Source organism: Schistocerca gregaria, chromosome 1, assembly GCF_023897955.1.
Source record: "Schistocerca gregaria isolate iqSchGreg1 chromosome 1, iqSchGreg1.2, whole genome shotgun sequence".
NCBI classification, from domain to species: Eukaryota; Metazoa; Arthropoda; class Insecta; order Orthoptera; family Acrididae; genus Schistocerca; species Schistocerca gregaria.
Window position 1 is genome coordinate 420,555,928 of NC_064920.1, and position 24,468 is coordinate 420,580,395.

At 41.6% G+C, this 24,468-nt stretch overlaps 1 protein-coding gene and 1 long non-coding RNA gene across 2 annotated transcripts; one reads left to right on the plus strand and one right to left on the minus strand.

The window, feature by feature from the left end:
• Nucleotides 1–4,618: 4,618 nt before the first annotated feature.
• LOC126350366 (uncharacterized) lies at nucleotides 4,619–7,691 on the minus strand. The gene is made up of 3 exons (XR_007565185.1): nucleotides 7,166–7,691; nucleotides 6,776–7,071; nucleotides 4,619–6,661 (listed from the first exon to the last, which is right to left on the minus strand). It is a non-coding gene; the product is annotated as an uncharacterized LOC126350366 (long non-coding RNA).
• Nucleotides 7,692–7,803: 112 nt separating this feature from the next.
• Nucleotides 7,804–23,680, plus strand: LOC126350350 (ADP-ribosylation factor-related protein 1). The gene is made up of 5 exons (XM_050002507.1): nucleotides 7,804–8,015; nucleotides 8,198–8,368; nucleotides 8,476–8,557; nucleotides 10,632–10,803; nucleotides 23,352–23,680. The coding sequence occupies exons 1-5, from the start codon at nucleotides 7,923–7,925 to the stop codon at nucleotides 23,440–23,442; spliced, it is 609 nt and encodes a 202-aa protein (XP_049858464.1). The 5' UTR covers nucleotides 7,804–7,922; the 3' UTR covers nucleotides 23,443–23,680.
• The last annotated feature ends 788 nt before the right edge of the window (nucleotides 23,681–24,468 follow it).

Consider the following 24,468-nt stretch of genomic DNA (forward strand, 5'->3'; position numbering starts at 1 on the left):
ATTTCAGTGCAGTAATGTGTTCATTGTAAATAAGTACTGTAGTAGTTCTATTATATATTTATTACCTTCCAAAAAAGTGACGATCATTCTACTTGGTACCTGTGGAAGGTACATTAGCGTATTTGTTTTAGTTGTAAATATCTGTCATGTATTATTGTTTTTCTGACATGTTCTACATCTTGCAGGACCTCCTCACTACAGATAAATTGGAATGAAAGTAAATCTAATCTAGTAGGGGGACCTTGTAGTGTTTTTCTGTACTGCTGTGCTGTTCAGGTCTCATTGGTTGCTGCATCTGCCAGTATGTTGCCCCCATGTGATATGATATCCAGCTGAATTTTAACTTCTTCCATATGTGCTGGAGGTGAAGGAGAGACAAACTGGACAGATTTCTCTGCTGGCAACATGGATTGGATGGCTTGCAGTAGACTAAGGGAACCACAGCAGATGATTAATTTATACGCTTAAAATGTGTGTATCATTGACACTTGATTTATACGGTAAGCAGCTCTTGAGGACAAGACCAGGGCGCATCGTGAAATAGCACTTCTCCTTCTTGTATTGCTGTAGTTTTAGAATCTTACTTGACTTCTTGGCATCAGTGTTGGTGGATGACTCTAATTTGCAATAAGGGATTAACTTGGTCCACAACAAGTCCCACAAGGTCTTGCTTGTGATGTTTCCTAAATATCTTTGTTGTTCAAGGGCAGGTGGAGGAGGCTATGGCCATGGGTAGACGAGACTGAACTTTTACAAGAATCTGTATGCATGACAGTCTATGAGGAGTCATTACAAGATGTACAGTTGTGCATCTATAACCTTTGCTTCGGCAAATACATTATTTTCCCTTGAGTTAACATTTTCTGTGTACAGCTACTGGAGGGGAATGAAATATTTTGAACTAAAAGTAGTTACTTACTGGGGGGTCATACTCTTAAGAAATTAACAATTTTTCTACCGCTGCATTGTCCGAAATTCCTACCTTCCTATTTATCTTAACTAACATGTTCATTGAATTAATACAAACAATATGTGTCGAAATATGAATAGCCAAATCACCAAACAAATAACATTTTATCTTACTGACAATTTCTTTGTGGGTGACTCCGCATTATTAAGAATGATATTGTGCACCAGTTAATCAATGATCGACAAAACAAATAGATTGGTGTCAATAATAACTTTTCCAGGTATGTTCTTCCTACGCTAAATAGTAAATACAGGTAAAGGTTGATACTACAGAGGTATATTCTAGGGAGTGTCTCCCGGCAGTACGCACTTGATGTTTGGCTGCCGGAAGTCACGTGACTGTCCCTTCAGTAAGCACTTTGCTGCGAGGACGGTTCTCATGCAATTGCATCAGTATGGAGATCACTGTGTTGCACACGTGAATATTGAAGGAATTAGTTAATCACAAAGTAATTTCCATCTTATGTTTTAGTCCTTCATGTTCAATAAACAGAATAGTGTAAAAGTTCCGCAGTAGGCCGATACTGAAATTTACGTAGTTGATATATGTGCGTACAGATACGTTGAAATATTCTGCCGATTAGTGTTTTTTTTTCTTTCTTTCTGTGGATCTTAGTTGTTGTAACGAAATGTGCGTAAAATATGGAAAATAAATGTGGTTAAAAGCTCAACACAAGGTTATACCGCTCATAAGTCTGCTACCTCGATTTATTTCGCATTCACATGTAGGGGGACCAAACCAGGGAGTATGAAGTATTTTTAATATTTTGGACGACGAAAAGCGGGTTTTAATTAGCCACAGGTTAGTTCCAGCCCTGCTGAAAACCTGCCTAAGGAATGCTGTATGGTGAAAAAAGATCATGGCTGCACCTGAACAGTCATAATTTGTACAACTCTAGAAAACGTCATCAGCTTCCCTAAACATAACAACTTAACAGCTGAAAATCTTGAAAGTGTTTACCCTGATCTTAGATATAACGTAATGGATAATGTTACATGGCCAAAAATATTGTGATGTATTGTTTTTTTTATTCCAGAGTGTCGCCAATATTCCTGTGAAATAATCTTTTCTGTGACAAACAGAAAGAAGAATTAAGTGTAAACGGGTCACATACTGCTCAGAAAGTTACTCCCATAATGCCTGTGTCTAAACTTAACGTGTTATCACTTTTTATAGAAGTGAAGCCAATTTCACTGTGTCTGTGTAAACATTGGTTATCAGCACAAGAAGCAGGTTAGTATAACTGAACTGAATGCCTAAATTCAATAAGTGCATGGTGCAGAACACCTGCTTCCTTTGGTGGTGTATCTAAATATACCAACAGAAAATCTATAGTGTTAAAGAAATATACTTAAAAAGCTACTGTGTGGACCTAGATTTTGAGTTGGCTGCTTTGGACTTATTAAATCTTATTATAATAATTGTTGTCTAGTACAGGGTGTGGTAGATAAGTAATGAGACTGGCCGCCGCGCGGCGCACCAGTCGCTCGCAGGGCGGTCTCCACCTGTACGTCACGTGGTGGGGGATCTGAGCTAACAATAGAACCAGTTCGCAGTCGCGTCGGAGCTCTGGTGCAGTGAGGGTCGAGCGTCGCGTATTACGTTGTTTGTGTGCGCGTGACACTTGTGAAAACGCTGAAGATGGATCGCTCGATAGAACAGCGGTAAGCAATCAAATTTTGCTTTCGCTTGGGCAAAACTGCTTCGGAAACTTTTGCTATGATTACGGAGGCCTACAAAGAAGACACCCTATCAAGAGCTCAAGTGTTCCGGTGGTTTAATAAATTTAAAAACGGGAGGGAATCCGTTGAAGACATGGAACAATCTGGACGCCCTTCAACGAGTCGTGTGGATGAAACGGTGGCCCAAGTGAAAGAACTCCTGGACTCCGACCGTCGTTTAAGTCTCAAAATGATCGCCGATGAGGTCTCCGTGAATAAATTTACGGTTCACCAAATTGTTACGCAAGATTTGATGATGAGGAAAGTTTGCGCAAAATTGGTTCCCTGAGTGCTCACCGTCGAACAAAAGCAACAACGAGTGGTTTGCCGTGAGATGTTGAATGATTTGGAAAATAATCCAGACTTTTTAGACAACGTAGTAACAGGCGACGAATCGTGGACATTCCAGTACGACCTGGAGACGAAAGCCCAGAGCTCGGAGTGGCACACACCGGCATCCCCGCTGCCGAACAAAGCAAGAATGTCAAAGTCCCGCATCAAGACAATGCTGATTGTGTTTTTCGACAAGCGGGGGTTAATTCACAAAGAGTTTGTCCCTCAGGAGAAGACTGTCAATGCCGAATTCTACAAAGAAGTCCTTCAGCGATCAGCGATTGCACAGAGCCGTCAAATGGAAGCGGCAGGACCTTGCTCAACGCTGGCATCTCCACCACGACAACGCTCCGGCGCACACAGCGTTCCTCGTGACCTCCTACTTGACCCGAATTGGAGTTGAAGTTCTGCCACAGCCACCATACAGCCCTGACTTGAGTCATCCTGATTTCTTCCTATTTCCGAAGGTCAAAAGATGCCTGAAGGGCTTCGACGACATTCCGAACATCCAACGTGCTGTCACGAAGGCACTAACTGGGATAACTCAAACGGACTACAGTGGGGCCTACGAAGCTTGGAAAATGCGCTGGCAACGTCGTGTCGACACCCAAGGCAAGTACTCTGAAGAATATTAACGTTTTGTACAACTTGGATCAATAAATTTGTTTTTCTAGACTGAGTCTCATTACGTATCTACCACACCCTGTATAACGTTCTCCAGATGGCAACTTTGAAAATTTTCTCATCCAAATAGAATCTTGGCTGTGCTATTTTATGCACTTGAAATCAGAAATTGCACTGGGTGTTCAATGTACACTTTTGCAAGGAGAGTTCTAAGGAGGAAAATTTATAAATCTATTAACAATTTATGGACTATTTGTAGCTTGTCATTTACCAAGCAGAGGTGATGCCTGCCTTGACACTGTTACCCCAAATCTAAATGCATGGGACTATGAGATGACTTTAGTTGACTCAATGACGTCTGCCAACAGAGCACTAGTCATGGGACTTTATACGAAGAGAACTAATAATCAACCAGCTGTTTCCTAGCATTCTAATTATGTATTCACAAAAGGGATCACTAACAAGGAAACATTAAACTCTTTTGAAACAGCGCTATCTGCAGTAGACTCACAGGTGGGATTACAAGAAATCGCTGATTAATGCATTTAAAGAGTTATTTCAGACCATCAAAACCAAATTTGATTATAACTATCCACAGAAGACAAAAAAATGTTGCAACACAGGCAAACTATTTTGTCATAACAGACATGACATTTAAGCACTTTTGAGAATTTCAGCCAGTTTTCTTTTACCTAGAAACTGAGACTTGCTGTAGCATGACACTAAATCCTTGATTTTTGTGCTCAAACACAGTAGTAAAATAATGACAAATTCCATTACTTTCTTTGTTGTCTTTTGTTAACTCAAATCCTTTACCAAACGCTGATACAGATCAATTATAATGTTTCATTGTGCAATTCAGTTTTATTTACACAATTAGATATCACTGAATTATAGAATACAGTTTTAATGAGCCAAGATGGTGGGACAGCATTATTTTAGTATACCATGATTAACAAAACTCAAAGAATGCACAAGTAAATTTAAATTTTTATTCACCTTCAAGTACATGGAATATCTCTCTCTCTCTCTCTCTCTCACACACACACACACACACACACACACACACACACACACACACACAAATTGCCATAATGTACAAGGCCACCTTTATGTGCATTAACAATATTAGGAAAAGGATAGTTTGCTATTCACTGTAAAGGTGACATGTTGAGTTGCAAACAGGCACAATGTAAAGACTGTTACACATTTAGTGTTAATCTGTTTGTGTTTTTTCTGGAGAAGGCTTTGGCCAAAAACTAAATGTGTAACATTCTTTACATTGTGCCTGTCTGCAACTCAACATGTCATCTTTACAGTGAGTGGCAAACTATTTTTTTCCTAATATTGTTGACATTCCAACCTGGAGTTTACTTTTTTTTTTTTTTAAATCACTTAATCACCCCTCACAAAATCCTTCTCTGCTTTGTGGAAGAAAATCTAGCCTGAGATTCAATCTTCGCATTCACATATACTGTGTTTTCTTGTGAGAAAGAAAAATCTTTATTAAAATTGCCAATGATCTTCTTCAGATCCTTCAATACTTTGGCCTTAGTCTCCGGTCCACACTGTGTTCCTTTGCTGAGTGCAACTATAGTTTCACAGTGAGACATCACATCCTGTTCAAATGTGTCAGCAGATTTTTCTGAATTGCCAGAAAGCAATGCTGACACATATTCATTGTCTGCACTAGAGGGCAAGCAGCAGTGTTCACTCTTCTGGACAGCACCAGACAATGATTTGGCACATGCATGTATATGCTTACATATGTTAAAATTTAAAATGTCTAAACAGCTGCATTTATACGAATGCACACTCATGTTGCAGGGGTTACACTTAAGTGAACATTTTCTTTTGCATATCAGTTCTGAATTTTTTTACAACATACACTTCACAACCAGTGGAAGAAAGCACTTCCCACAACCCTTCACTCCTGCATAAAATCATCCCATTTGTTATATCTGAGCTATCGTTGTGGCTTGCTTTCACTCTTGACACCCTAGAGCACGTTTTGAGAGCTTCACTAAGCCCTCATATACTTTGTCTCTCACTAAACATAATAAAGCATTTAATGACTTGTCCAGCCTTCTGCACTTTTTCCCTTCTAGATAACTGTATTTAATAACTTTATGTAGGGACTCCAAGTAATTGTTCGTATTAACGCCCAATCAGTGCCTAAAACAATACGCCCACTTTTCCACTCGCTGGCATACATTTTAAGAAAGTACCTGCCAAATTCTGCAGTATCCGGATCATTCAATAAGTCTTCCACCACTTTCTCCAGACTACAACTAAAAACATCTATATCCAGCTCAGTCTGAAGTCGCTTTAGTGAACTAAACACTGCTGATTTTTTCTCACTACCCCCAGAAATTCTCCTTAAATTCTGAGACCAGTTCCGTTGTATATGCCAAGAACACAGATACTGGTTTGGCACAGGTCCCATTACTGCTGACCATGCATTACAAAATGCTGGTGCATCGTCAGACATAAACACATTGGTCTTTACAGTGTCCACCCTTTCTCTCACATATTTGAAATAAAAAGACAGTAAACACATGTCTCCCCTATTTGAAAAACAAAATGCAACTGGCATTCCAGCACCATATCTCAACAACAACAATAGTAAAAAGTTGAAAATCATATGCAGTCATGCCATGAGTGCCATCCACACATATTTTATCTTCTCCATACTTTAGAAGTTGTTCGGCCTGAAAGTCTGTCATTATAATAAGAATGACATCTTCATCTTGAAAATTAGGATCCACTTGTTTTTGCTGCTTGAAATACAGTACTGGGTTGTCACTTTGTCTCTTCATTTCTTGAACCCACAATTTCACACTCACTGCATCATTTTGATGCTTCTTCGTTGCATAACCAATATCAAAATCCCTTTTTATATTATGCAAATCTTTTTTCTTAAGGAGATGGACTCTCTCCACACTTGTAGCGATTGGTGCACTTCGGACATCTTGTAAAACTCATCCAACAGGAACACCCTGTGACAGCCGTCCTGAAAAAAGAAAAAAAAGGAAATAAAAATGAAGCACATTGATAGACCCTACGTCTGTTCACACAAATAAATTTGAGAATTTCATGTACACAAGTGTAACATAATCCATTTTACCTGCCAACTCTGCCCTCTCGTTCCTATGCAGAAATGTTCTTCCAATATCTTGGGTGTGTCCCATATGTTTTGGAAAAAATTTTAAGCAGCATTTGTCCTTTGTTATTGTCACTTGCCTATTTTATTCGTGCCCATACTTTTGACACACCTGGCACCTGTTCCTTTAGAATTGAAATTGAAAGAACGATGGCAGTGGTAATATCGAACACGTTTTTCTAATCGCTCCTGCTCCGAACAATTCATTACATAACGAACATGGTTTACATTTTCGTAAGAAATTTTCGACTCTTCAAAGTCTGAAAAAATGTTAAGGCAGTATTTTTAAGTCATGTACTTGGGACCAACAAAATTTACTAAACGTGACTAACACAATAAATATAAAAAACAAACCTGCAAGACAATCAAATTCTATCTCCTGGCACTCAAAACTAACGTCATGGTTCTCTTGAATATGTGTTCTCAGTGTGTCATAGGTGAGAAACGAGAGAGAGATCACTGTGGGCAAATAATGCGGCATTTCCGACTGTTTTCCTCCGACTTCATGCCATGCGCAGTTATTTGATGACGTTTTAATGAACTGCATCTCATAAATGCAATTCCGCACTGGGGTCACAATTCACTGCCTTTTCCTTTTTTAGACACATGGATATCAAGTTCATGAACTTTCCTCATATGAGCGTAGCGGTTCTTTCGCATTATAAACTCTGAACTACATTCCTCACACTTATAGAGCGTTTCGTGGGAATTACTCATGTTTACTAAAACAAAGTAAACAATAACAAGAAACACTAACAAAACGGAACAGCAGTAACGAAATAACAAGAAGCAGCAACAAACAACGAAAGCAGTTATATAGAGCACAAGGCAAACATCAACATAAATGGCGTCTTCGAACAGGATGCCTCGTCACGTGAAAACAACTTCCGGTCAGTAAACGTCAAAACAGCCAAGTGCGTACTGTCGCGAGAAACTCCCATATATTCTAACCTCCTTGGTGAATACCAGTGGCTGTCGATTCCAAAGATAACAATACTACGCGCAATGTTAAGTTGCGGCCGAGTTCAGTCTTCAGTGCTGTACTAAGATTGTGCCACGATGGGGGAGATGTCAGTGAAGTCTCTTTTGTAAACAGTTCATTTCAATTATTATGTATACCCTTTTTTACGGACTTTACAAATATCTAGTACAAAAAGATGAATACTGTATTCTTATTCTCGGACTTGATAATGCGGGTAAATCCGTAAGTATGCACATTTAAATAAATACACAACAACAGTGTATTTGTCTTCCTGTAATGACATAGATGCAAATAAATATAACATCTGCTTGAGTTTGCCATGTCATCAATTTTATGAGTTCTGTTTGTATGTCACGTTGTGAGAAACAAAGTTATGGAAACATTCTTTCGCCCCTCTTGCATAGACATACCTCGAAGCTGCCAAGACAAAGTTCACGAAAAAATATAAGGGAATAAGTCCCAACAAAATAACCACCACAGTAGGTTTAAACATTGGCAAAATAGACATTGCTGGAATCAGACTTAATTTTTGGGATTTGGGCGGTCAGGAGGAACTCCAGTCTCTGTGGGACAAGGTAATGTCCAGTTATATTGAAATTTTCAGCGCATGGACGTATATGCTCTCATTTCGAACATTGTATACATTTTATTGAAAGATGATTGAATGACATTTTCTTTACAGTATTATGCAGAATCCCATGCTGTGATATACATAGTAGATTCGTCAGACAGAGACCGGATTCCTGCATCAAAGGAAGCTTTTGGTGAGCAGTCAATGATTACAATATTTGTGTGTTAGAAATATTATGATGGTGATTGTAAAATAGTGTATGTGCCAGTGGAAAGAAGTATGTTAAGTAATTGAGCGAAATTTAGAATTTACATAGCTATTTTGAATCTCGGATATGAACATTTTTGTATCTTTCCTTTGTCACGCACATATTTGAACTAACAGGAAGTTTTTTCGTGGGAACATCTTATGTGAGAGATGTCAATGTTGTAACAAATGTGGTCATAGAGTTCTGTTATGCATGGACTGTACATATAACAATTTTAGCAGAGTATTCACTATTGTGATCATCTCAGCCTTTTCAGGTCGTTATTATATCTTGGAAGTTAATTTTTACATCAGTGCCCATTCTGTATCTGTGTGTATGGTGATTGTCTTTGTAGCTGTCCCCTGTGTGTTTCTAGATTTCAGTAGTTCTCTGCATTTTAGATATGTGACAAACAGGTATTATTTGCAGAGGAGCATTTGTTTGATGACTCATAGGCATATACTCATCAGTATGTAAGCCTAATATTCAGTTACTGTACAGGATGAGAAAAAAAAATCAAGGTGTCTTGAAGAAAGTGAACCCAGAAGCATCATAAGAGCTTGGAGATTGGGATCCTGGAAACATCACTGATAAGAACTAATTTACATTTATTTTATTGGTCCTTTTCATCATTTTTTTGTATTTAGAATGTACAGTGATGTAGGATATTTTATGATAATAAATCTAAAAAAAATTAAATAACAAATATAATGCAAATATTTGCAGTCAAACCAAATTATACATAAAGTTTAGGGGATAACAAATAAGATTCACATTAAGTTTCTTGTTTTAAGAAACTCATTTAATGATTGATCATAACCCTGAAAGTCGATTAACACACCAATATATGATATTATTCTACGTGCTATATTGTACTAAAGTATGGAACTGGGGACCTAGAAACAATGTAGAGGCTGCATCGCCATCGTAGCTCTCAGTGGTTCACAACCCCACAACAGGCTACAGCAGTCCACTCACCCCACCTCCGTCCCACACCAAACCCAGGGTTATTGTGCAGTTTGACCCCCAGTCGACAAACTCTCGTCCCCCACTCAAGGGAATGTCTCACGCCAGACAACTGTAACTCCAATGAATGTTTGCATGATAGAGTAATTATGGTGTATGTGTACGTGAAGAAAGTTTTTGCGTAGCAGTCACTGACATAGTGTAGCTGAGGCTGAATAAGGGAAACCAGCCCTCATTTGCTGAGGCAGATGGATTACCGCCTTAAAAACCATCCGCAGACTGGCTATCACACCAGATCTCGAAACTAACCTGCTGGGCGGATTCATGCCAGGGACCTGCACACCTTCCCACCCAGACCTGGAAAGCAGTTCGTTAGACTGCACGGCTAACCAGGCAGGCTACGTAGTATATTACTTGGTGCACTATGACCTCTGGTCTAAGAACCTGCCTGTGGTCAAGTACTGAATACCTGTATTTGAAGTCTGACATCTGAAGAGTCTCACTGACAAGAGAAGATATCACAGCAAAAAGTTAGATAAAGAAAAAGAGAGAAATAAATAAATCAGTGACTGACTGACTGATGATGATGATGATGATGATGATGATGATGATGATGATGATGTCCCATACTCTTCGATAGAGCATAGGGGACAATGTGGGAGACCCACACCGTCTTACTAGGCAAGGTCCTAGCAGAGGTGGTTTGCCGTTCCCTCCTTCGCCTGTCTGTGTTGGAGACATATTATAGTCGAGAATATCTTTAGTTGTGTATTAAGTTGCTGTGTACCATCACATCTGTAAGTGTAATTGCTTGTAATGGATAAATATGTAACATAATTTAAATGGGAAAAAAATCAGCTTGTGTTCAAAACAAAATATTCTAGAGTGCATATAATCCTCTAACCAAAACTCTACTAAATTTTTCAAGTGTGGTCATACGGGAATTAAAACATAGAAAGGAAGCCTTGAGATTGGGCAGAGATTGTAAATAGTACTCTTAGCAATGTAGACTGTTAGTTTGTTATTGTCATTTGTCTTCTCTCTCTTTTTACAGATAAGATGATTTCAAGTGAAAGCCTGATTGGGGTACCTCTTCTTGTTCTGGCAAATAAACAAGATATCCCTGACTGTATGGGTGTTCGTGAAGTTAAGCCAATCTTCAACAAAAGTGCACATCTTATTGGTCGTAGGGATTGTATGGTGATGCCAGTGTCTGCATTAACAGGGTTAGTGTAATACATCTTAGGTTATATTGTGCGATATCCATGTTTACAAATCCATCTTGTGGGATTTTTTAATGGTCTTTGATCCTTAGTACTCCTGTGTTTTAGCTTTGAGGCCTAAATACTTCTAGTGTAAGGACTTCTCCACATTCTGCCAATGCTGTTATCAGAAGGGGCAGAGTAATGGGTAGACTGTAGATTGTATTGTATTGGTCCTGTAATGTAGAAAGCAGCTCATAAATAAGTCATTGGACAAGTCAATTTATAAATTTATAGGTGAAAGTTATTTCTATGCATACTTATTTCAGGTTATAATAATACACTTCATACATTAAGTACTCATATAGTGCACTTAATAAATTTAAATATCCTTCAATGGATTAATACTGAAATATGACTGTAAAGACTCTCTGAATGTTTCAATCTGGCAGCTGCTTTTATGTTTCTGGGAAGTTTGTAATAAAGTTTATCTGCCACATGGAAAGTATAGTTTTGACCCAGAGATAATCTGGGTCATGTGTAAGTTTTTGTTTTGTCTGGTAGACTGACAATGAATGTCGCTGTTTTTTGTAATCTACTGTTCTTACCTATAACTTTTATTTTAAAGAAAATAAAGTTTACCAGACTGTAGATACATGGTAAAGAAGAACATGAGAGATCTTAGACTTAGGTTTACATGACTCTCTAGGTTTGCACCAATACATGCATCTAATGGCTCTTGTTTGCAGTTTAATAGTCTTCGTGGCATTAGTTTCCCCAGAAAGTGACCCCATATTTAAGGCAAGAATGAAAGTAGGCTTGATATATGTTCATTAGGCCCTACTGTTTCCTTGCTACAGCAGGATTTTAGTGAGCATAGAAGGTAGTAGGTCTTGCTCAGTTTTGAAATAAAATGTTCAGTATGTTTATTCCAGTTTACTTTGCTTTTCAACCACAATTCTAATGATTTGGTGTCAGTATTGGTACCAAATCGTTCATTGTTGATAGACAAATAGGCTATACACATTAGTGATTCGAACATTGCGGAGTTTAAGTGCAATAGGTTTTTTCGCTATTTATTGCAAGCTGAGTATTCTGTGCACAGTTGCTAATTTGTTTTGTGGCAGTATTTACTGCTATTGTGTGAGGGGTGCGTTTTCCTCCATCCTCTGTGCTGTATCACTTTCTGCACTGTCAACAATAATGGACTTCTTAGCTTGTTTGCACCTGATACCCAGCACAGTAGCCAGTCTGTTGTGTTGGGACCAACATGTACCCTGTTGATTGTAGCCCCCTGTCTTCACAGGGGTCACGCTGCTGATGCATATGCCTTTAATTCCCCATGTATGCCAAGGAGTAAATGCTCGTCACCCTCGGGCTTTGGGACTCCCGGGAATGGCCACGGTGGCCTCTGCTGTGGCTGGGTGGAGAGGGCCCCTGGTCGGAGTGGGTGGTATCAGAGCAGATGACACACCATGAAGCATTGTATGTCATCTCTTGCTGGTGGTCAAATACCAGCAGTCTCTAAGCGATCAAAGTCTAAGTTCAATGCTAAGAAATAAGACCTCAGATTGTCCCCACCCCCCCACCCCCTCCCTGGCCATACCATGGGAGGAACGCCAGGCTAAGGATGGCAGCAAAGCTTATTCACCCAGGTACCTCGTATGGTACTAGAGTTGATGGGGAATCTTTCTTGTCAATGAAACCTCAGTTTTTTGTGCAGCATTTGGAGGACAAGTTTGGGGAGGTGGAGGGCTTGTCAAAATGTGGTCAGGGTCAGTATTAATCAAAGCAGCATCCTCTACCCAGGTACGGGCACTACTTGCCTGCCACAAGATGGGGGATGTTTCCGTTTTCATTAAGCCCCATAAGAGCTTAAATAGTGTCCAGGGTATCGTATTTCACAGGGACCTTCTTTTGCAGTCTGACAATGAGCTATGTGGCAATTTAGTGGTGAGGTGTCCATTTCGTCCGGCGCGTCCACCAGGGTCCGAGGGATAATCAGGTTGCTACCGGTGCCTTCATCTTGGCCTTAGAGTGTGACACGTTACCCGAAGGTCAAGGTGATGGTCTACCACTGTGACTTAAAGCCATATATCCCTCCCATGAAGCGGTGCTTTAAGTGCTGGAAGTTTGGCCATATGTCTTCCCGCTGTATTTCCAGCATCGCCTGTCGGGATTGTGGACATCATTAACATCCCAATACTCCCAGTGCCCTGCCTCCTATAATGGAATAAAAGACCCTGGCCCGACTGGCCTACACTGAGGCTAAGAGAAAATATGAGAGGCTATATCCTTTGCATATGTCAACCTATGCTGCCGCTATGATAACGATTCTACTATCCCCCATTCGCTGCGTCCAGAGAAACACCCCTCCCCCCGATTCTCAGCCGGAGAAGTCTTCTTCAGCTCGTCTTACCAGGAAGGGATCCCTTGGGTCACTCCCTTCCCAGGTTCCTACCAGTGGCAAAGCTGACACCCGCCAGCCGCTGAAGCAACCACAGGTAGCTTGATCGTAGGGCTTCACAGTCATGCTAAGTCCCTGAGACTGAATCAGTGAACCTCCCCCAGCTAGACAAACCTTAGGAGCAGTGAGAGAAACCTAAAAAGAAAAAGACCCTCAAGAACCAAGGTGTTGCAGTGGCACCCACACCACCACTACCTGCAAGCTCTGAGGATGAGGTGGCGATTCTGGCATCCGCTGAGGACCTAGATCTTGCTGGGCCCTCAGACGCAATGGTGTTGATCACACAGGTACTCATCTGGTGGCAGCAGGTCACCTTGAGGCGTAGATGCCTAATTGAGTGTTTCATGCCTTCCCAGTCTCACAATCACATAACCCTTCAGTGGAATTGCGGCAGTTTTTTCCACCATCTGGCTGAGCTACAGCAACTGTTAAGCTTTACACCTGCTTTCTTTGTTGCCCTCCAGGAAACCTGGTTCCCAGCAGTGTGGAGCCCCTGCCCTCTGTGGCTATAGAGGATATTACAGGAACCATAGTGACTATAATAGTATGCGAGATGGAATTTGTGTCTGTCCTGAACTCGGTATATAGTGAACCCGTGCTCCTTCAAAACCCTCTTGAAGCTGTGGCTGTCAGGATAAGGACAGCACAGAAAATAGCTGTCTGCAATGTATATCTTCCTCCAGATGGTGCAGTACCCCTGAAATATTGGCTGCTCTGATTGGTCAACTCCCTAAAACTTTCCTACTTTTGGGAGATTTTAATGCGCATAACCCCTTGTGGAGTGCCACCATGCTTACTGGCTGAGGTAGGGAGGTTGAAAATTTACTGTCACAACTCGACCTCTGCCTCTTAAATACAGGTGCTCCCACACATTTCAGTGTGGCACATGGCACATATTCGGCCATTAATCTCTCGGTTTGCAGCCGTAGCCTTCTTCCATCTGTGCACTGGAGCGCACATGACAACCTGTGTGGTAGTGACCACTTTCCCATCTTCCTGTCACTCCCCTGGTTTCGTGCCCATGGATGCCTACCCAGATGGGCTTTAAACAAGGCAGACTGGGAAGCGTTCATCTCTGCTGTCACCACTCAATTTCCCCCACATAGTGCCATCGATATTGTCATCGAGCAGGTCACTAAAACGTTCATTTCTGTGGGTGGAAAATGTGATCCCTCATTAGGGTGTCCCTGACAAAGACAGTCCCTTGGTGGTTGCCGGAAGTCACTGAGGCGATTAAAGAGCGTTGGTGAGCTCTACAGCAACATAAGTGGCACCCTTCTGTAGGGCACCTAATAGCCTTTAAGCGGCTCTGTTTCCGCATTCGCCAGCTTATAAAATGTCGGAAACAGGAGTGTTACGAGAGGTATGTGTCGACTATTGGGTGCCATATCTCACCTTCTCAAGTCTGGACGATCAGACGTCTTTTTGGATACCATACCCCAACAGGTATCCCTGGCATTAACATCAATGGCATGTGATCTACCAATGCAAACACGATTTCCGAGCACTTTGCTGAGCACTTTGCTGAGCACTATGCTCGAGCCTCGGCCTCGGCAGCCTTTTGCACACTGTCGGCAAATGGAAAGAAAAGTCTTCTTGCTCACTACATGCCACAGTGAACCCTATAACACCCCATTTACAGAGTGGGAGCTCCTCAGTGCCCTTGCACATTGCCCCTACACAGCTCCTTGGCCGGATCGGATCCACAATCAGATGATTAAACATCTCTCATCTGACTACAAGAGACATCTCCTCGTCATCTTCAAGTGGATCTGGCACGATGGTGTCTTTCCATAATCATTCCAGTGCTCAAACCTACTGGCCCATTAGCCTCACCAGCATTTTCTGTAAGCTGCTGGAACATATGGTGTGTCAGCGATTGGGTTGAGTCCTGGAGTCACATGGCCTACTGGCTCCATGTGAGGGTGGCTTCTGCCAGGGTCACTCTACCAATGATAATCTTGTGTCTCTCGAGTCTGCCATCCGAACAGCCTTTTCCAGATGCCAACATCTAGTTGCTGTCTTTTTTTGACTTACGTAAAGCATACAACATGATCTGGCAACATCATATCCTTGCCACATTGTATGAGTGGGCTCTCTGCAGCTCACTCCCGATTTTTATCCAAAACTTCCTGTTGGTCTGTATTTTCTGTGTCCAAGTTGATGCCTCCCACAGTTCCCTCTGTATTCAGTAGAATGGCATTCTGCAGGGCTCCGGATCGAGTGTCTCTCTATTTTTAGTGGCTATTAATGGTCTAGCAGCAGTTGTAGGGCTGTCGGTCACACCGTCTGTGTGTGCAGATGACTTCTGCATTTCATACTGCTCCTCCAGTACTGGTGTTGCTGAGCAGCACCTACAGGGAGCCATTCACAAGGCGCAGTCATGGGCTGTAGCCCACGGCTTCAAGTTTTCAGCCGCGAAGTCGTGTGTTGTGCATTTCTGTTGGCGTTGCACCATTCATCCAGAACCAGAACTTTACCTTAATGACGATTCACTCACTGTCATGGAGGCACATTGAGTCTTAGGACGGGTTTTTGATGCCTGATTGACTTGGCTACTTCACCTTCGTCAGCTTAAGCAGAAGTGCTGGCAGCACTTCAATGCCCTCCTCTGCTTGAGCAACACCAACTGAGGTACAGATCTCTATGCTGCTGCAGCTCTACAGAGCCCTTGTTCAATCCCACCTTGATTATGGGTGTCTGGTTTATGGTTCGGCGGCACCCTCAGCATTGTGTTTACTTGAACCACTGCACCTGGAGTCCCTCCATTGAAGGTTAGGCATGTACAATTGCTCGCCAGTTACGTTGCACACGTTTGTAGTTTTCATGTGCATCCAAATTACCATCTCCTTTTCCCAACCACGGCAGTACATCTCCTGCATCGGTGGCCCAGGTCAGGGCTTAACATTTGCAGTTTGCGTCTGGTACCTTCTGTCTGAACTGGATTCCTTCCCATTACGACCTCTCCTCGAGGTCCATTCACGTACACCTAGGCCACAGCTTCTTCTGGACCTTTTGCATGGCCATAAGGACTCCTTTAACCCTGCGACTCTCTGCTATGACTTTCCTTTCAATTCTCGATGTGTACTGGGGCCATGAAGTGGTTTACACCGACGGCTTGGTGCTTGGTGGCTGATGGTCATGTAGGCTTTGCGTATGTTCATGGAGGACATGTTGAATTGCACTCCTTGCCAGAAGGCTGCAGTCTTTTCACTGCAGAGCTGGCGGCCATATCTCGTGCTTTTGAGCACGTCGACTCATGTCCTGTGTACTGACTCCTTGAGCAGCCTACAAGCCATTGACCAGTGCTACTCTCGCTATCCTTTGGTTGGACCCATTCATTAGTCCATCTATGCCTTTGAATGGTCCCTTTGTTCAGTGGTGTTTGTGTGAATCCCAGGCTACAAACTTGCCAACAAGCTGGCCAAACAGGATACACAGAAACTGCTTCTGGAGACGGGCATCTCTGAAACTGACCTGCGTTCTGTCTTGTGCTGGCTTTGGAAGACGGAATGGCATAACAATACGCACAAGAAATTGCATGTCATTAAGGAGACTATGATTGTACCGAACTCTTCCATGCGGTTCTCTCGCAGGGTATCAGTTGTCCTCTGCCAGCTCCGCATTGGCCATATGTGGCTAACGCATGGTTACCTCCTCTGCGGAGGACCCACCTCCGTGCCGTTGTGGCTCACAAAGGACGATCGTCCACCTCTTGCTGGACTGCCCACTTTCTGCCACTCTGCGGTGGACTTTAAACTTTCCCAGCAGCCTACCTTCGGTGTTGGGTGACAATGAGTCAACACCAGCTTTAGTTTTACATTTTATTCATGAGGGTGGGTTTTATCATTTGAGCTAAGTTGAAGTGTGTGTCTTTTGTCCCTCTGTGTCCTCCATTCTAGTGCCTTTAGGGGGGCAGTTTTAATGTGTTGTAGAGTGGCTGGCTTCTCCTTTTTATTCTCATGGTCAGCCAGCCATGGTAATCTGCGCTCTTGTTTTTGTCTCTTCTTCGTGTTTCTTGCGTGTCTCTGTGGTTTTCTTGTCTGATTTTGTCCATTTTAGAGTTTGTTGCCCTTCTGTCATTCTTGTTGTTTTCTCCTTTCTTCCAGCTGTGTTTTGTATGTCTCAATTATTTTATTCCCACCCATGTGGAATTATTTTAATCGGAATGAGGAATCTAGCAGTTTGGTCCCTCTTTTAAACAAACAAACCAACCAACCAAGCCTCATGAAGACAATATGTCAGTTGCAACTAACTCTTCGACATTTGGATTAATGGGTGCAGAAGAGTGGTTTCAAGTTTTTCACCAAGAAGTCTGTGTGTGTTCTTTTTAACCATTCTTGTTTCATTTAAAACTTTCCTGAGTTGAGGGTAAGGGATGCTTATTTGTAAAGACACAGTGAGGTTTCTGGACTTCATATTTGACTCTAAGCTTACATGGTTATTACATCTCAAGAAACTGGAAAAATTCACTTAAGGCTTTAAGTATTTTAAAATATCTTAGCCACAGTAAATGGGGAGCAGACAGGAGTTGCTGCTATGGTTTTAGAGGGCATTTGTGCGATCTTGGCTCGATTATGGGCGCACGGTGTATGGGTCTGCGAGACCCTCTTCTTTAAAGATGTTGGACATGGTGCATCGTGAAGGGATTCGGTTAGCCACTGGGGCATTCATAACAAGCCCCATAACAAACGTCTGTGCTGGGGCTGGTGAACCGCCAGTTCACGTAAAGCGACTGCTACTTATGATGTGCCAGGCATATAAAACACTGTCCACATCATACACACCCACCTACCACACCGTTGTTCAGCCTCCACTGGAAAGGCTTTTTCATAACTACCAACAGGCAATGATACCCTATGGTATTTGTGCACAGGATTGCCTTCTAGAGATGGGTGTGGCCAGTCTTCGTGTTTCACAACGTGGTGGGAGCAGATTTCCGCCTTGGCTTCTCCAGAGGTCCAGGCTTATTTTAGACTTGACAGATTTTAAGATGGATCATACGTCAGATTTTACATTTCAATCTCTGTTTTTTAACATTTTAGATATGCATCACAATTTCACAATAGTGTACACTGGTAGCTCCAAGCAAGGGAATTCAATTAGCTGCTCTCTCATGTTCCCTGACCATGTCACGAGGATTTGCCTTGAAGATGAGTATACAGTTTTCTCAGATGAGCTCCATGCGATACTGAAGGCACTGGAACAAATGAATCATACTTTGGGCAAACTGTTTCTGATTTTCTCCGATTTGCTTAGTGCCTTAAAATCGTCACAGAAGTTGTACCCATCTGAGCAGTTAGTCCGGCTGATATACTACCAAGTGTAGTTGCTCCAACGGCAGGGTAAGCAGGTGTCATTCTGTTGGGTGCCAGGTCATGTAGGAGTATGGGGAAATGAACAGGCCGATCAGGCTGCCGAGGAGGCCTGCAGAGGAGATGGTGTGGCACAGTGTCCTATTACCTTGCAGGCTGTCATTTTGACACTACACAGAAAGTGCATGCAGTTGTGGGATGAGAAATGGCTGGCAGTGATGGCCAATATGCTGCAGTTTGTGAAGTCAACAACCTGGCTGTGGCGTTCCTCCTGCCAGTTGCTCAGGCGGGATGAAGTGACCCTCGTGCATCTTAGGATTGGGCACTGCCCTCTCGCTTATAGATTTTTACTACGACAAAGGGACTCCCGTTTTGTGATGCTTGTGGCGTGCACATCTCTATTTGCCATATTTTAATGGAGTGCATTTTATATCGTGATGCAAGGGCAGAAGCATATATTGGTGGGGATCTGCCCTCTACTTTAGATGATGAGACGAGTGCGACTAAGGTTTTTACATTTTGTGATGTGCCTGGACTGTGGCCTAAACTTTTAGGCTGGAGGTTTTAGTGTGTTGCAAAGTGGCTGGCATCTCCTCTTTATTTATTTTTTATTCTTGTGGTCAGCCAGCCACAAGAATACAGATTACAAAACATTTAATCATTCACAGCCTTAGTTCGCCAAGTTTAAATTAAAAAAAAAAAAAAAAAATCTCATCTTGAAAATGTCAGATATAGATGTTGTTTCTCTATTTACATATGAGCCATGACTCTTGTCAGCTCTCTGACTGACATATCAGTTTGACCTGTATGCTTTTACCTTCATTTACATTATTTATTAGCTCTGGCATCAATATTGCTTTCAGTGCTTTATATTTGCCACTCCTACAAACATTCATAATTCGGTAAAATTTATGGATGATCTCATTAACTTCAGATGACTCATGTCTTGACTGTGGAACCCATAACCTATTTAGTTCCCTAACCTTCCTACCACAAAGTATTTAACAGCAACAACTTGAATCTGTGATCGCTAAATTTAATTAGGAATGTAACAATAGCTGCTATCTGTAAAATATTCAATTTTGCTCATGGGAATGTAGGTATGGTCAGTTGATTTACTTTGTCAGAAAATGTTGCTTTCTAAAATAAGCATTTTTTCTCACAGTTATCTAACGTTAATGCAAATGAGAGGTTAGCTCTATGTCAGCTCTAGTACAGAAATATATTTAATATTACAGGAAGAAAGATACTTAATCCAGATGTAGTTCTGACCAATCATATCCTTCCAGGTCATGGCAGATGTACAAAGTCAGTTGTGAATACTACAGGATCCTTGGTTCAATAAGTCATAGTTGCAAAATACTGATAGGAAATATTTATGGAAAAGTGAAAAGACTGGTAGAAGTCGACAGACATCAAGGACATTCAATTTGAATGTCAGATAAATGTAGCAACACATAAGGCAGTACTGACTGCATAGTTTATCTTAAAAGATAAGTTGAAACATTAAACCTATGTTCATAGCATTTGTAGATTTAGAGAAATCTTTTGACAATATTGATGAATACTGTCTTTGAAAGCTTGAAGGTAGCAAGGATGAAATAAATTGTGCGAAGGATTATCTCTAACTTGTACAGGACAATTGCATTAGTGGAAGGGCATGGAAGAAAAACATTAATTGGGAAGGTACTGACTGTGGCTGGGTTGTAGCTGTCCCCCGTGTTGTTCAGTGTGCATGCTGAGCAAGCAGTAAAGGAAACGAAGGGGAAATTCGGGAGAGGAAAAGAAATAAATACTTTAAGAGTTGCCAGTTACATTGTAATTCTGTCAGAGAGGGCTGAGGACACAAATGGCCTTTTAAATGGAATGAATAGTGTCTTGAAGAGAGTTTATAAGGCAAACAATAACAAAAGTAAAACAAAGGTAATGGAATCTAGTTGAATTGAATCAGCCAATGTTGAGTAAATTGACTTAGGAAATGAGGAACTAAAAGTAGGAGATGAGTTTTGGTATTTGGACAACAAAATAACTGCTGATGGCTGAAGTAGAGAGGTTATACACCTGTGAGCAAAAACATTGACCACCGTCCACTGCAAGATTTGTGCTGCCTGGTGCAAGCATGTGGTGCAGTAATAATACTATATAAGAAGAGCAGAAACGAATGAGGAATCATTCTAGCAACAATATGGGCTGTAAACAACTCACTGACCTAAGCAACATAGGCAAGGGCAGATTGTTTTGGCTTTGCACTCGGGAGCGGCCAGCTCTGAAATGGTAAAGCTGATTGGCTGTTTGTGTGCTACTGCTATGAGTAGCTATGGGAAGTGGCAAAGAATGGTGAAACCACAAGTAGGTGATGAAGTGTTGGACATCTAAGCTTAATCACAGAACATGGGTCAGAGGCTTGCCTGCTCTGTAACGATGGCTAATTGTTGCAGACCAGATGACAGAGTACAACTCTGGTGCAGGCACAAGCATTTCCGGAAGTCCCATTCAGAGCACTTTGGAACACCATGTTTAACACAGCAGATAACCCCCTTACACGTTCCCATGTTGACCCAATGACATCATCAGTTATAATTGCAGTGGGCACGGGATCATTGAGATTGTACTGTGATTGGATGTATAAAATTTCTGATTGCACCAGGTCGATGGCCGCGTCTGGATAAGCTGTTATCTAGGCGAACAGCTGCTGAGATCATGTACCACACCATAGACGCAGGTTTGCAGAGGGGACATTATACTGTGGGGGACATTCATGTCTGCCTCCATGGGACCTGTGGTAGTAATTGAAGGCAACATGTCAACTTTGTATTATGTGAACTTTATTGCAGACCACCTGCTTCCCTTTGGGCTCAGTGTCTTTCCTAATGGTAATGGCATCATCCAGCAGGATGACTGTGGGTGGCACAAAGGCAGAATTACTCTACTGTGGTGCGAGGAGCATGTCATTGAACTCGTGTGTGTGTGTGTGTGTGTGTGTGTGTGTGTGTGTGTGTGTGTGTGTGTGTGTGTGTGTGTGTGTGTGTGTGTGTCCAGCAAATTTGTCTCGGTTGAATGTAGTGGAACATATTTGGAATGCCGTTAGACACCAGGTCTGCTCCCATGAACCACTGGCTTATAATTTATGGAATAACTTGACCTGTGCTTCATCATTTGGTGCCCAACACCTCTAGAAACCTACCGAGGGCTGGTTGAATACATACCCAGAGGAATCACTGTTATACTTAATTCCAAATGTGGACCAACCATTAAACAGATGGTCAGAATGCTTTGTCTCAAGAGGGTAAAACGCAGATTGGCAATAGTGAGGAAAGCATTTCTGACTCCCAAATTTTAAGATACTATAAATATATGATAAATGTACTTCTGAAGGAGTGTAGCCTAGTATAGCAGTGAAATTTATATGATAAACAGTGCAGACAAGAATAGAGTAGATACTTTTGAAAAGGGGTGCTGCAGAATAATTCTGAACATTAGATAAGTAGAATGGATAACTAATGAGGTTCTGAAATGAAGTCTGAAGAAAAGAATTTTATTGTACAACTTGACAAAAGAAAGTTAAAAGTTGAAAGGGCACATCCTGTGGCATCAAGGAGTCCTCAATTTAGTAATGAAGGGAAATTGAGGGAGGTAGGGTGTATTACAGGAAGACCCAGGCTTAAGTAAACAGGTTAAAATGAATGAAAATTGCTGTAGTTATATAGAGCTGAAGAGGCTTGCAAATGGTAGACTAGCATGGAGATTGGCATCAAAGTCTTTGGACTGAAAACACCACCAGACATGAAATAATTCACAAAAATATTGAAAGTTAAATGAAAGGAGAAGGTACTGTCTAGTCGCAGGAGTTGACATATGCAACTGGTAATTTAAATTGGTTGTATTAAGGCGTGTACCCGTGAGTTGGTTACATAATGTTTATAAATGACATTCTTGCAGAGAAAATTCATCCTCTAGTTATGAGAAGTTCTCATGCTGCATGGCGTCTAGATCCTGAGATGTTGTCAGTCAGCAAAGTTCGCTGCCATATAAATGTTTTTTTGGAAGCGAAGGGGTGGGGGGAGGGGAGGACTTGATCAGACTCTAAAGACTCTCAATAGTTGACCAACAGCCATGTCATCCTCAGCAATTGTCATCAGATACAGTGCATAGGAGCATGTGGACAGAACACCACTTCTGGCCATTGTCAATGTTCTGATCTAGGATCTGCTACCCTGTTAGCTTCATGAGGTTGAGCGTACCTCTGTCAAGTTCTCCCACCAAGAAAAAAATCCCAGGCAGTAGCGGTAATTGGATCCGGATACCCCGCATGGAGGTCTGTCACATTGAACAATTGACTGGGGGGGGGGACTTCCTAATAAACTTAATATCCAGAAATAATTCTACTATTTGATGTACTTTAGTACCTACATTTATACATTTGTATGTATTCATTTGGAAAAATAAGGGGAAAATTTAATTGCTTGTGTTGACAGATTTGTTTTATCCTGACAATCATAAGGGAACGGGATTTGATGTAAACATCAGAATCTTCTTACTTACACATAGTAAACAAGTAATGTCAGTCACTGTTGCATAGAAATGTTGTGCACTTCGTGGTTAACTTTTATGTCAGTCTTTGATATGAAAAATGTATTTCCTGCCACTTACAATTGTCACCAGGTATTTGTTTCTGTCCTCAGTAACTTAGTGTATTTCACATAATTTATATATATTTTCTTTCTTTCCACAAAACAGTAATTTGGATTCCGAAAGGCACTTTAGTTCTCTCTTGTTGCTTTTTGTTTCAGAGATGGAATAAATGAGGGAATACGGTGGCTTGTAGATTGTATAAAACGGAACAGTGACATACGCCCACCAAGAAATCAAGATGATACATAACAGTTCCAGTGACCAAAAATGTGATAATATTTACATTCCTATGGAAGAAAGCTGTCCTTGTGTGATGTTGACAAGATAAAAGATTTTGGAGCCTGGGAAATTCACACACAGGGCTAAAAGTGATATGTCATATTTCATCTGTTGTACAAAATATACATCATTTTATAAGACATAAACATTAGTTAAACCTGCCTTGTATTTCGTGTTTGATAAATAAAGTATTTAAAATTTTAACATATATGAAAAGGATAGGTTGCTACTCACAGTAAAGATAATGTATTGACTCGCAGACAGGCACAGTGAAAAAACCGTTACACATTGAGCTTTTGCCCAAAGCCTTCTTCAGAAAAAAAGGAAAACACACACAATCACACAAGCAGGCACATTCACACACGACTACTATCTCTGGCCACTCTGGTCAGACTGCAACTATTGCACTGAACAAAAGCAGCAGTTTGGAGTGGGGCAGGGAAGGAGTGATACCAGCATATGGATGGGGAAGGGGGGGGGGGGGGGAGGAGAAGAGTGCTATCTGGCACTGGGTGCAGCGTCTAGGTGGCAGGACAAGGTTGTCATTAGGAGGCTTGGGAAGGGGCAGGGGAGGAGTGGAATAGGAAAGGAGCAGAGAGGGGAAAACACTGTTGCTGGGTACTTTGGCTAAGAGTGGTGCACAGTGAGGGTGAGGGGATGTGGATTGGGATCAAGTAATAGAACAGGAGGCCGAAACTGTTGGATGCAGGGTGTGGGCTCAGTAGGTTATCATAGGTTGAGGCTGTTATAATTTTAGGAGTCGAGAATGTGTTGTAAGGATAACTCCCATCTGCGCAGTTCAGAAAAGCTGGTCACGGAAGTATTCCGGTGGTCTGTACTTAAAATTTTGTTTGTAACTTCCTATTCTATGCCGGAGAAGGTTAGAAAATATTTTAAATGTCAAACTTGAGCAATTACACTAAAATCTTTTGCATTAATGATATTGATAATATATTTCTTGTAATTGAGGGAGAATCTAGCCCTTAACTTAAAGGT

Excerpts from the sequence above, each read along its gene's own strand:
- LOC126350350 (XM_050002507.1), top strand. The coding sequence starts at position 7,923 with ATGTATACCCTTTTTTACGGACTTTACAAATATCTAGTACAAAAAGAT. Across the intron at positions 8,558-10,631 it reads TGCATCAAAGGAAGCTTTTG|ATAAGATGATTTCAAGTGAA; the intron begins GTGAGCAGTCAA and ends CTCTTTTTACAG. Across the intron at positions 10,804-23,351 it reads CCAGTGTCTGCATTAACAGG|AGATGGAATAAATGAGGGAA; the intron begins GTTAGTGTAATA and ends TTTTTGTTTCAG.